General features: G+C 44.0%; 1 protein-coding gene across 3 annotated transcripts in view; it reads right to left on the reverse strand.

Annotated features, from left to right (window-relative positions):
- sash1a (SAM and SH3 domain containing 1a) overlaps positions 1–12,890 on the reverse strand; it is a gene marked incomplete at its 5' end in the record, with an annotated part of 148,000 nt that overhangs the window by 18,614 nt on the left and 116,496 nt on the right. For all 3 annotated transcript variants that reach the window (XM_079216194.1, XM_079216193.1, XM_079216192.1), the window contains 7 exons: positions 150–285; positions 4,665–4,763; positions 6,167–6,279; positions 6,371–6,460; positions 6,658–6,698; positions 11,784–11,833; positions 11,917–11,967. In XM_079216194.1, the coding sequence (XP_079072320.1) occupies positions 150–285; positions 4,665–4,763; positions 6,167–6,279; positions 6,371–6,460; positions 6,658–6,698; positions 11,784–11,833; positions 11,917–11,967 (580 nt within the window). The remainder of the gene's footprint in view (positions 1–149; positions 286–4,664; positions 4,764–6,166; positions 6,280–6,370; positions 6,461–6,657; positions 6,699–11,783; positions 11,834–11,916; positions 11,968–12,890) is intronic.

Below are 12,890 nucleotides of genomic sequence, written 5' to 3' on the forward strand. Positions count from 1 at the left end.
TGATGCCTCAAACGGATATCTTAATGCGTCCTGGAAAATACAACATGTGAATACGAATTGGCTGGTACAAACACATGTTGACAGATTGAAACTATGTCGAACGGTGGGATAATCAAAAGGAACACATTTTCAGACAAAGCCTTACAAACCTTCAGGGCCATGTTTCTTGCCCTCCTCCACCTTGATGAGCTTTTTCCTGACCCGGCGTGTCGAGTTAACCAGCTTGTGAAGCCGTTTGAACTTCACAGAGTCCTCCGATTGCTCATCGTCTGACTGTTCACGAGACTGGTGGGAGAGCGAGAAAGAGGGAGGGATGATATCATAAAAAAGGACATATAGTCAAACACTTTTTTTTTTAAACATAGGTGAAAGCAGGAGGTTCTTCTTCAGCGTAATGTTTCAGAATGGAAGTGAAACAGAAATGTACAGTTTTGCTTTGAATGGTTTTGATATAAAAAGTAGTGAGACAATTAAACAGCGAAAAGCATTGGTAAATATATGCGTTTTTTCAAGACGCTGTTATAATGCGACAGATGGGAGCATTGTTTAGGGTTGAGTCAAAGTTAGTGAGGTGAGACATGGAGGGTTTGAGGGATGGTGGCGCACCTCATCATGTGAGGTTCATATTCATAGCAAACAGAAAGAAATGCACGGAAATAATGAAAGAGACGAAACAGTGATTTGAAGAAAAAAATTGACCAACTGAATGGCACAATAAATCAGTTTGATTGCATTTAAACTCTCTGCACAATGTAATCGAAATGAAAAGAGGCTGAATAATGAAGTCACAAACAGTTTCACCTCCCCCCTCTCAAACCACACACACACACACACACACACACACACACACACACACACACACGTGTGCGTCGTCTCACAAAGGCCTCTATGTAATGATGATGCTGATGAGCCAGGCTTCGGACTGTCTGGCAGGAACTGCCATCATTAAGCTCAAACAACTTATTTTGTTTCCATTTGCCACTGGTTTCCACAGCAACACCAGCTCTTGTCACACACTGGCAGATGCACTCTCAAGGTTGACTGCATTGCTTGCAAAAGGGACACACAGGTATGCATCATACACACAACTACAGAGCAGGCCTGGAGGGCTCAGCTCCCTGTCCCAGGCTTCTCCTGCAGCTCTGAAGTTAACAAGGGGGAAAAAAAACACTTTTTCACTGTTGTTGACCACAGGCCTGACTCAAAGGCTGCTGACATACAGTAGGAATGATGTTAATAAGTGTGGCTTGGTTGGAGCAAACAGATCTGACATGGACCACAAATCCTTGATGGCACCAAACCACCTTAGCAACATCATGATATTTTGCTTCCTGCAGGCAGGACAGTGTTACAAAAACCTGACACATTGTTGCCAAATTGGAAAAAGGAACAACACGTCAATCAATGCAGCATTGTGCGAGTCCATACAACCAAACCTAGCTCCCTTTGCCTGTTTTAAAAAAGGTGCATGAACAACTTTCAGGTCTTTTGTCATATCAGCCAAACCGACCAGAACTATGGTATCGGCCTTCATTTAGTCTTTGATAAAACTGCAGAAATAAGCTCTGAAGATCCATAGCTCCACTGGCCCAGTTCTCCCTGACCACACAAATCTGGCTACCGCGGCGACTTTCCATTTGCTCTGGACAATGCTTGAGTGTATTAGCTTGAGAGAATGGTATGTAATAAGTCTGTGTCAGCAGTGGTAAAAAGACACCAAAGGTTGGCATGGTTTCCCTTAATAACTATTATTGAGACGTGTCTCATAATGAAGTCACACGTGGAGATATGTGCAGGACAACTGCCTTAGTAATGTCATAGTTAACCCACATGAGTTGCTCTTCACCTCATGTGGAAGACAGAGGACAGGACGACGAAGAGGTAACGATGCTATACAAGATCTAACCCAGTCCTGAGGAAACCATCCATGCAAATTACCACATTAGCAGGGGAACACACACACACACACACACACACACACACACACACACACACACACACACACACACACACACACACACACACACACACACACACACACACACCAAGCAGGGCGGAAAGGCGGCCAACGAAAACAAGGTCAAAGCAACATTTCCATCGCCACAATTGCTATTTCACTTCACAAATGACTTTAAGGAATCTTCCCATAACTTTGGAGATGCAGTTCAACTACAAACAAACGTCCTCCTCATGGTGCACACCAACATCTTTCTGTCATCCTGCACCACAACAACACAACGGGATCATCATAAAAGGAACAATCTAAATGTCCCATACAACTTACCACCTCACTGCACCGCTTTCTGCGTTAACGTCCAACAAGTTAGCAAGAGCGGGTTCCATAAAATCCATAATGCGTCAACCCCATTCTCACATGCATGCACAATCCAAAATAATATCTGTGACCGTGTGCAAAGGCTGGCAGACACAGACGCAGCCTGTTAGTGCTTTCGGCTCTGAGGAATGAGGGACTGTGTGGAAGTGCCGTGCCGCACAGCGAGCAGAGAAAAGGCGTGTTGTGCAAGGAGAACAATCCCCGCATTTGAGCCCCTGTGACCCTGCCTTGGCCCCCACATCGATAATGGCCAGCCCTGGAATGTGGGCTCCGATCGCCGGAGGAAGACAGACCGGGGGGAAAGACGGCATCAAAGAAAGGCACAGAGCAGCCAAATATTGTGTATTGCAACCATGAACAGTTACATGAGCTGTGCATTAACATGTCTGTATATAGAGGCGCACACAGACATGCAAAACTATTTCAATTTGGGAATGATCCGAGTCCATTCTTTCGAGTGAAGAGGGGGCATTGTGCGACACCAACAGCGGTCTCCAGAGTAGCAATATTTCCTGAGGTGGTCAATTTTGGAACTCAGGGCAAGGGGGAACACAGAACTCCCGCTTTGCAAGGCCTGGGGGTAATGAAAGGTCTTTATCTTCTGTATTTTTCTCTCCCTCGTTTCCTCTCCGTCTCCAGCTCTCGTGTTTATTCACAGCCTCTGGAGCGGAGTTGTGTGTTCCTCTAACAATACTCCTTTAGTAACTCTTCCATCCTCTTCCCTTTCTGTGAAATCCCCCAAATCGATCAATCTTCTTCCCACAGGAAGTGAGCATGAGGGTTGGCAGACTGATACGATGATCAACAAACGCATGTACAATTCACATACCTACATCAAAACAGCCAGACAGAACTGATCTGAGGCTATGTATGGCATACATATGGAATACTGTTTTTTTATATGGAAGGAAATCATCATGCAGTAGAAGAATTTAATAGAGACCCTTGGCAATAAAACTATTTTGCATGATTGCTCATACATGGATTTACTGACTCAGTTACATTAAGTAATAGTTATGTAGATCTGATTTCATTGAGTTTATGAATGCAAACAATAAAATGACTGTGGCAGCTATGAATGTGTAAAAGTTAAGCACCTCTCATTGAAGCATATTCGTCCACTTAAAAGAAATTGTGATTCTGGGAAAGCAACTCTATCCATAGTAACATCTGTGTGAAGGCTGTGAAACCTTCCATTTACTTTAATAGAAAGAACATGCAATGCACATGCATTTAGCTGCATGAAGTGAGAAAGCATCAGTGCCGTTTTGTCAGGAATTAGTAGCACATTTCAAAATAGCAATAATACACAAGTGATAGGAATTATTTTTTGGATATACTAATTTCCAGTGAAGAAAAGTGGGTCAGTGTGTGAGACTGTGTGACTGCATGCTATACCCATATGATGGCATACAGTACAGAACTAATGAAAAGCCGCCGTGACCACTGTGAATCTAAATCAGAGCTGACCTATATCTAAAAAAGGAACACAAAATAAAAAAACATCAACATATGCTGACAGACAACGGAGAGAACCGATTGTCAACAGACACTAAAGCTGCTTCCAACATAACCTGTCTGAGCTCCAGCTCGGCTCCACAAAGAACACTCAAGGTTTGGAGGCCTTGTCACAGCTGACAAAATCACAGCTAACAAGAGCAAACGCCCCTCTGGGTTCGGGTAGATTGTGTGTGACTCTCCACAATTACAACTGATTGATGAAGACAGACCTGGCCTAAATTTCCCAAAAGACAATTTCCTTGGCACTACAGCAGCCAATTTGGACTTTGCTGAGGACATATTTCAAATGTCCATGGCAGGATTAGGATGAATAAAATATGAAGCCCACAATATTGCAAATATCATATTGTGACTGCCAATTCATGAGCGCAGCCTCAGAAAACGATTTAAGTGACGGATCAAGACTCACACCGGTAACTCCCACAGAGGGAAGACGCACATGACATGGTGGAGAGAATGTGGCGCTAAGGCGGATTAACATTCTGGCCAATGAATGAAGACCAGAGAGAGAAGGAGGAGATACAGGGAGAGGAAGGAAAGATACAAGTTGAGTGAAAGTGGTTTATGCAATGCCATATAAAGCAGTCCGGAATTTAAAAATGTTTAAAAATTTTTATTTCTATACATTAAGCTCAGACAACTAGTTGATTTACTGAATCTGAATAAACACACACACACACACACACACACACACACACACACACACACACACACACACACACACACACCCCCACCCATGCAGGCATTTTTAAAAACGACGGCCGTCCACCTCCACAATGTCCTTGGCTGAGGGGGGAGGGGTACTTACGTTGCAGTTCGAGGACTGGTTTAGATTGGATGCAGATCCGTCAGTCCACTCTGCAGTGTCAGTACTGCTGGACTGTCTGCTGCGCTCATACTCCTTCAGCTACGTGGAGAAGAAGAGTTTAGAGAGGCAGAGGAACAGGGCGGGGCCATCCACTTTTACCCAGCATGCTACTGTGCATCACTCCATAAGCTAACAGTTGACAATGGAGTGCATTCACAGTGCATGTGTGCAGGCAGACGGCCACACAGACAGAAGAGAAAGACTGAGTGGTAAATAAATGGTAAGTACTGTAAGCTGAGTTTGGTAATGGTTGGGATAACCATCACTAAACTAAAAGCCTGTAATGTTTTATGTGAAGCAGTAATCTATTCTAAAATGTCTAGTGCCTTCTTTTATGAGCTTTTTTAATGTGTTTTTTTTTCATGAAGATTCAAGACTGCTTTTCTGAGCAGACATAAATCATGCACCAGAAATAAATTAAAAAGTTAACTGAAAGGTAGATTTAATTGCATTAGGTTTATAGAGTCCCCTACATCCCTGGGCACATACTACCGATCACTAAACGTACAATAATAGAAAACCTTATGATGTATTGATCAGTGGTGTACTGAACACACTAAATAAAGACACGTTAGCATTAGCACAACAAGAAGTTACATCAACTATCCACAAGAGGCTGATCATTGATTGGTTTAACGGAGTGCCAATCACTAGACAGAAAGCTAGGATCAAGCTTTTGGACAAAAAGAAAACCAAAGTCCTGAGAAAAAAAACGCTAAGATGATAATTAACAAGCTGCTTCGTAGAGAGCAATCCAGTGCTCGAATGCTGCTGGACGGACATGCTACCCATGAGCAAGGCATTACAGAAGGGGATTGACAGGAGAGGAAATAAAAAAAAGAAGAAGGCACATGAAAAGAATAATAATCAGAAATTGATTCAAAAAGAACTGGAAGGAAATTTGAAGGAAAGCCAAGTAATTATCCACCATGTCCACCTAAAGACAGAAACCACAATGCACCAGAGCATCCCCCCCAACAGATGGGGCTGTTGAGTTACTGTGACCAATAACCTTGCAATTATGAACTGAACAACACACACACACACACACACACACACACACACACACACACACACACACACACACACACTCCAACAACTCACACCCTAAAGTCCTCAGACTCCTGCACATCTGGATACACCAACGGTCTGGAGTGAGTGTGTGTGTGTGTGTGTGTGTGTGTGTGTGTGTGTGTGTGTGTGTGTGTGTGTGTGTGTGTGTGTGTGGAGAACAATGAAAGGTTAAAATGTGGGGCCTCGTACATGTTAGTAAGAGTGAGTCGTTTTAGTAAGCCAGAGCTATGATGGGAATATGGAACAGAAAGGAGGGAAGGCTGGAACCCTTGGGGATGTGAGGGGATTTAGGGAGCCCACAAACCGAGTAGGGGTCGAGTAAGGGTGGGGGGTATAACGTGAGGCAGGAAGTCAGTGGAGCTTCCTACCCGGGCAAGAGCTTCTTCAACGGTGATCATCTTCTCTTTCACCATCATCATGAGTTGGATTCGCTCTTCATCGCTCATGGTGATCTCACTAGCCACGAAGCCTATGTCTTCTCCTGAAGGGGGCAAAGGGAAAAATTAGAAAATGTCAAATGTGGAGTAAAACGTATTCCGTACAGTAGATCTGAAAAGTGAAGCCACACAAACCTTTAGATGTCTGTCTCATGACTGGTTTGTGCTGAGACTTGCGGAAGTTCTGCCAAAAAGATTTGTTTTTCTTCTTGTTGTCCCATTTACCTAGAAGGAAGGCCAGTTCAATATTTAGATTGTACATATATGCATGGGTATAGACCATCCCTACAAATTACGACAATTACATATGATCCTTGCACAAATATGTCTGTCTGGCTATTTTTATGTCAATCTCACTCCAAGGATCAATACATTTTTTGCTTAATCTTAGAAGATGAACATAAAAATGCGTATCAATTTACCTCCAGATCCTTCTTCAGAGCTAGATTTGTGCAGGGACATTCTGTGGGTGAAAGAGTAAAGAAAGAACCAACATTAGAACAAAATAATCTTCCTTCTTCTTACTCTCAAACCATATCATAAAGTTTCCCGTCTCTGTGTTCAATCCACTGCAACTGTTTATAAGAGCAATCGTTTTTGGTAAAGAGGGCTGCAGTTCTGTCTGTTCACCGCTTGGGGTCAGTGGTGGTACTTATGTGACAGCAAAGCCAGGTCCCTTAGGCTTGAGAGGGAGAAGGTGGAGGAGAGGATGTAGACAATGACACAAAACAAGAGGTGGTATTACAGCGTGTTTAAGAAGCAGTAAAGAAAGAGTCAACAAGATGAAGAAAAAGACACGGACAAGCATGTGAAAGGAAAGGAGGAACGCAGCTATAGAATCGAGGAAGAGAAGGAGAGAGAGGAGGAGAAACCACAGGGCAGACTCAGCCTGTTTGTATTTCCACTACCCTTCACAGGAAAGACAGTCACGGGGAAGACCCGCAGAATAAGAGGAGAAATGGAAAATAATACCAGTACCAAAAATAAAAAAAAAGAGTCAAGATATGTCCATAACCCTGTCTAAAAAAACAATACTAACAGGGAAGAAAATAACTCGAAAGCCCCTTGTGGCAAATGAACTGCACTCAGCTTCCAATCAAAAAGTCATGTCTGAGCAGCCTCACCCAATGTTCTAGCAATTTCAACGGCATGTGAGGCTGTGGTCGACTCCCCCTTGTTCTTGAGGAGGCAAGAAACCACATCAGTGGCAATCTATTTCTATATATTTTATATTAAAAAAGTGTGTAGTAGAGGGGGCTGCGCTTCAGCGGTTCATGTTCAAAGTAGCTGCTGAAAACTTCACAGAAGAAGAGACTAAGTTTGCAAGCAGGGAGTGAAGCTTCAGGGCGAATCGTGTCTGAGGGTAATGCCCTACAGGTGTTTGTGTGCGTGTGAGAGAGAAAGAGAGATACTGACTGCTAGTGGCAGTACACTGCAAGCTTCTCTGTTCATTAAATTAAAAGGGATTAAATCATAGGGGGGAAAGGACAGATAAGAACAACACATTTGTCCAGTTGAGGCCCTCAGAGACATGCTCAGTAAATCTCTACTAAAAGGCAAAACTCTCGTATACTATCACACTTTCACACACCCTTTATGATCGGAGCCCAGTGCACACAGGCACAGAGCTGCTGAGCCGTGCAGAGAGACAGGTGGCTGCCATTGAAGCAATGTGAAAGTGTGTGACAGGATCAGAACAAGATGAACAGGTCACTTCCCTCTCCAGTGGCTGTGTGTGTGTGTGTGTGTGTGTGTGGGGCAGCGCTCTCTTGGTGCAATGGGAAATCTTCACGTGGCTTAAAGCCCGGCTGCTATGGCAACATAATGAGATGCTAATTGAATGGAGGCCTGTATGGTTTGCCCCACTGTTCATCCCCCTCTCAGATAGGCTAGGGCCAAAGCTAATGCTAATATATCTTACTCAATAGAAGCATTTATGTGGCAGCGATGCACCCCCCCCCCCCCCCCCCCCCCCCTTCACGCTCTATAAATTAACCTCCCGTGCAGCGCGCAACACACGCATGCACATACACACGCTCACCAGCCTGGATGTCTTTCAAAGAGGGTGTCAGGCCAGGCATTGTGTGGCTAGGCAACTTAATTGGTTTAACTTCCAATCTTTGGCATGCCTTTCTGTTTCTATTCCTGTTCTTTGCATTGAGTAGGGGACATTTAACTGCTTTCTTATTTCATTACCATAAGAAGCCAACTTTCCATTTTCTGCATAATATTAAGTACAGAACTTTGGCTGAACCTTTGTAGTATAGGAGAAAGTATATTTTCATAATAGTGTAAATGGGAGCTTTTTCAGGCTTGGTCAGGGGATGTGGTACTGTATGTCTGACCGCATTGAGCCAGTCGAAATGATCCTGTGAGTGCCGTCTATGTTATAGCACGAGACTCCACTTCTGTGTGTTACAACTGTAGATGTGGTAGTTGCACAAGCATAAAACATACCACATCAACATCAGGAAACAAAAGGATGATTTGAGTAGGCGATGGTGCGTAGGGAGCCATCGTATGATGCAGAATGAATCAGAGGTTCAGCATCCTGTGTGACGGAGTACAGGGAAGTTGATAAACCAGCACATAGCCAGAGTTGGACACACAGCTGTGTGAACTCGGCATAAATCACAGCAGTGCACACGTGTGTATGGTGACTGTGTGACTCCAGGGCTGGCCACCTGGAGACAAGATGGTCTCCGGTGTTCTGGGAGAGACAATGAAAGGCAGCGACCCCGTGCGACGGTGGCTGTGTCCACAGGAAGAGCAGAGGGGTGAACTCTTCGGGGGTCATTTACAAAAAGGTCAGCGGTCACATGAAAGGGGAAGACAGAACATCATATTGAAGGGAAATAGAACAACCATACAGTTAAAACTGAAAGACTGCTTGTGCATGTATTTCTCTGCCTCCTATCACATGTGCTTCACTCCGAGAAGCAAATAACAGTTCCATGAGGGCTGCAACACTCAGCCACAAGTGGTAAATGCGCTGACACGGTACTTTAGTTTTCCAACATGGTGCTGTTGTTGTAAACGGATTCTTCACATGTCATGGCTTACATTTCTATCTGATTATTAGTTGCATAAGCTGGGCTCCCAGGAGCACAACTGCCTCTTAACTGGCAATCTTACAAAACTCATGACCGCCAATAATTAGCATGCGTCCGTGCACATGTATGCTTTTATCAAACGCCATTAACCTACGCTGTTAACTTCTCTGATAAGCTCGATGAGCCCTCTCTGCAATAATACCATCCAATCAATCAACTTTCAAAACAGGAAGTTCCCCGCTTGAACCGTTCAGCCTTCTGAGAAAACTCAGTCATCGGCACTTACATACCAGGCATTATGGGAGCAGAGCCCACCTCCTGCCAACTAAGTGACCAGGAGACACACAGACAGAGGGGTTGCACAAGCCAAGATGAAGTCTGGGTAATCTCCTCTGTGCCATTGTCGTGCCGCGAGGCGATGATGGGGGTATCCGTGTCCGTGCGTGTGAGGCTGTGAAGAATGTGTCGTGCGGAATGGAGGAGGCTTGTCTATCACTCTGCCTGCACACGGTGAATCACTCCACCTGAAACCTATTCACCACAGGGGAAATGGACACGTAGGCAACGTAAGAGAGAACAGAGTGAGACGAGAAAAGCTGGCAGAGAGGTAGATAGGATAGATTACGGGGAAAAATGTAATATATATATATATATATATATATATATATATATATATATATATATATATATATATATATATATATATATATATATATATATATATATATCTGAGTCATTGGATGGGGGACACTTTGTCCTCGAGCATGAAAACGAGATTAATTAGATAAAAGTAATAAGAAAAAGTTCTTCTTATATAACTGTAACACCAGAAATGGAGTTTGGGGCTTTGTAGTAAGAAAAATAAAATCGATGAAAGAGTGGAAATCCCAGAGGTGAAGTGATGGGTGACTGTGGAGAAGTTTCATTAGAGATTAATTGAAGACTCAAGTTGAGAAAAGGTCTGAATCTTTATGAGAAAAGGGATGTGAGGCACATAGGACAGAAAGAAAGCAGACTGACAGGAAGAAGTTAGGGGCTCTTTCTGGGACTCTCTCGAACAGCAAAGCAACGTCATTCGAAATTTGGCATCTGGTTCCCATCATCCTCAGCATTTGTCTGTTCAACATATACAGCCATGGGAGAAGAGATCATGTCTGTGGTATGCGCTTCCTCTGCCGCACGTGGTCGTCACGTGAACATGATAATTCCACTGGGGGTCACACAGAGGTGATGGTCACGAACAAAGACCCAAAAAATTGAGATAAAAGAGATAATTTCTCAGTCACACTAAGAACGATTTAATTTCTGGCCCTGGCAAACATGGCAAACCCCTTAATCTCTTCTTTACATGTAATGGGGACGTTTCTGGTCCCCACCAATGGGCAATCTATTCTGCATTGAAATCTCATCGTGTGGTGAAGAACATTTAAAGATATCCTTGACCTCAGGTCTGGTTTAACAGATCAAACAAACCTAGTGCCTTCAGATATGTGTGACTGCGGTGAATTCAATCCCGTTCGACAGCGGAGCGTTTAGAGAACGTTTTGTGGAACAACTTGGAGTGCTTTAAATGTGTATAACAATGATCTCATTGAAAACAATTTGGTGGAAGAATTTCAAACACACAAAATACAGCGGTGCGCAAAAATGAACACACACACACAAGCACATTTTGTGCTACAGAACCAGTGAAAAGGAACCCCACCCATTCCCAGTTCCATCCTGCTCTTTCGTTCACACTTGTAATCATTTGGCCATCGCCCTCTCGCCCCCCCTCCCCTTTCCCCTGCTGGATACAAAGGCAGGAAGGAAGCATGGACGGCCAGAGAACAGAGTGGCTGCGAGACTGAGCAGGTCAGCCGGAGGAAGCAGTCAGTGGTTTTCCTTTAACCATCCCAGGGATCAGGGACGTGACCAAGGGAGCTTCGGTGACCGACTACGGGTCAGATATGTGATGTCTATGAAAGTCGAGGGTTGATTTCCTTCATACTCACTTAAAAAGCGGTCACCTTCATACTAATTACGTCATTATTTTATCTAATAGGGATTTATTTAATCATTATAATATTTAAACGTTTGGGAAGACACTTGTGCATGTTCACCTACATCTACAACCCAGGTCAGCCATAGCTGAACAACCGCTCTCTCGCTCACACACCACCGCGCTCAGTTTAAGTTTCCCGCCTCTACTCCCCGTGGGCAAGGTCAGAGACCTTCTGTCCAAGCTGTCAGAGAAGAGATCTATGAGATCAGATGGAGGTGCATTTCCACTTGGCTCTCCATCTTTTGGTGCAGACATGTAGAAAACTCAAGTGTGATCCATGATTACGAGTGCAGGCATGTACGGTGTGATGCGATCCAGACACGGGCTGCGCTGCACATTGCTTTGACAGACACACATTTCAATCCAAGCGTGTTTCATTGTTCCACACCGGCTCCAGTCACATGCAAGAGATTGAATAGGGGTGGGGAAGAAGAAGAAAAAAGAAACTTACTTTCTGTCCGTTTCTGGAGTGGACACCTCACTGCTGAAGCCTAATGATTCCTGAGGACAGACAGAGGGAGACAGGCGTCAGATTGACTTCGTAGCCAAAGATTGGGTAAAGTGTGCACAGTGTCTCTGGCTACCTGGATCTCAGAACGGAGCTGCAGAGACGTGCTGCTTGGATCTTGTTTCTCCTGGAAAAAAATATGGCAAAAGAGGGAGAAGAAAGGAGATATAATGTCAGTGTCATAGGATAATCACCTAATAGCATATGAACTGTGAGCACAGTATTGAGAACGATGAATAAAAGATCTATAAAAGTAAAAGAAAGGTGCGATGACTACAGAAACAGTGGATGGTATGTTTAACAATGCCCTCATGTGGGAAGGAGGTTTTTTTTGGTCAGATTCATGTAGACACACCTGCATGCCAGTGAAAACAAACGCACACACACACCTCAACAAGTCAAGTCTTGCTTTAGGTAAACCTGCAATACTTGTTCCGATTGTTATTGAATACCACTGGTGAATATGACTGGGCGGTGGTGTAGCCGAGTGGAGTCTTGGCTTTCCTAGCAGAACAAGATATCACAAAAGCACCTACGTAACTCCACAGTGGATTACAATCACATTAGTGGGCACCTCCCTCCACACAAGACAACACCTGCTGGGTTCCCTACATTAGAATACAATATTCCATACTGGACTAAATGAAATGGTAGCAGACAAGGGCAAACTGGCTTGTATAGAAAACAGGTAACCAGACTACAAAAAGGATATCCTGTACACATAAACATGTTTAACCACTCTTTACCTATAAACTGTTGCCAAGTTTCTCCAGCCCATAATGTCTGTTCAGGCTGCTGCACAGGGCTGCTGCTTGCATATGTCTAAAGCAGGTGTCCTCATCATGACAAATCCAGATACAGATGTGCCCCAAATCAAATGCTTCTACAGGGAAACACCGGGGCTGCACTATCACAACAGATCTGCAACTTCAAGTTTAACCTGCTGCATGTGAATACTGAGAGCCAATGAACGGCCTTGAGGGATTGGTCAAGTGCATGGTTTCATGGTTGTGTGTTCTTTTGTGCTTTTGAACTGTCATAGAGGAGACT

Source organism: Taurulus bubalis (assembly GCF_910589615.1).
Source record: "Taurulus bubalis genome assembly, chromosome: 3".
In the NCBI taxonomy this organism is placed as follows: Eukaryota; Metazoa; Chordata; class Actinopteri; order Perciformes; family Cottidae; genus Taurulus; species Taurulus bubalis.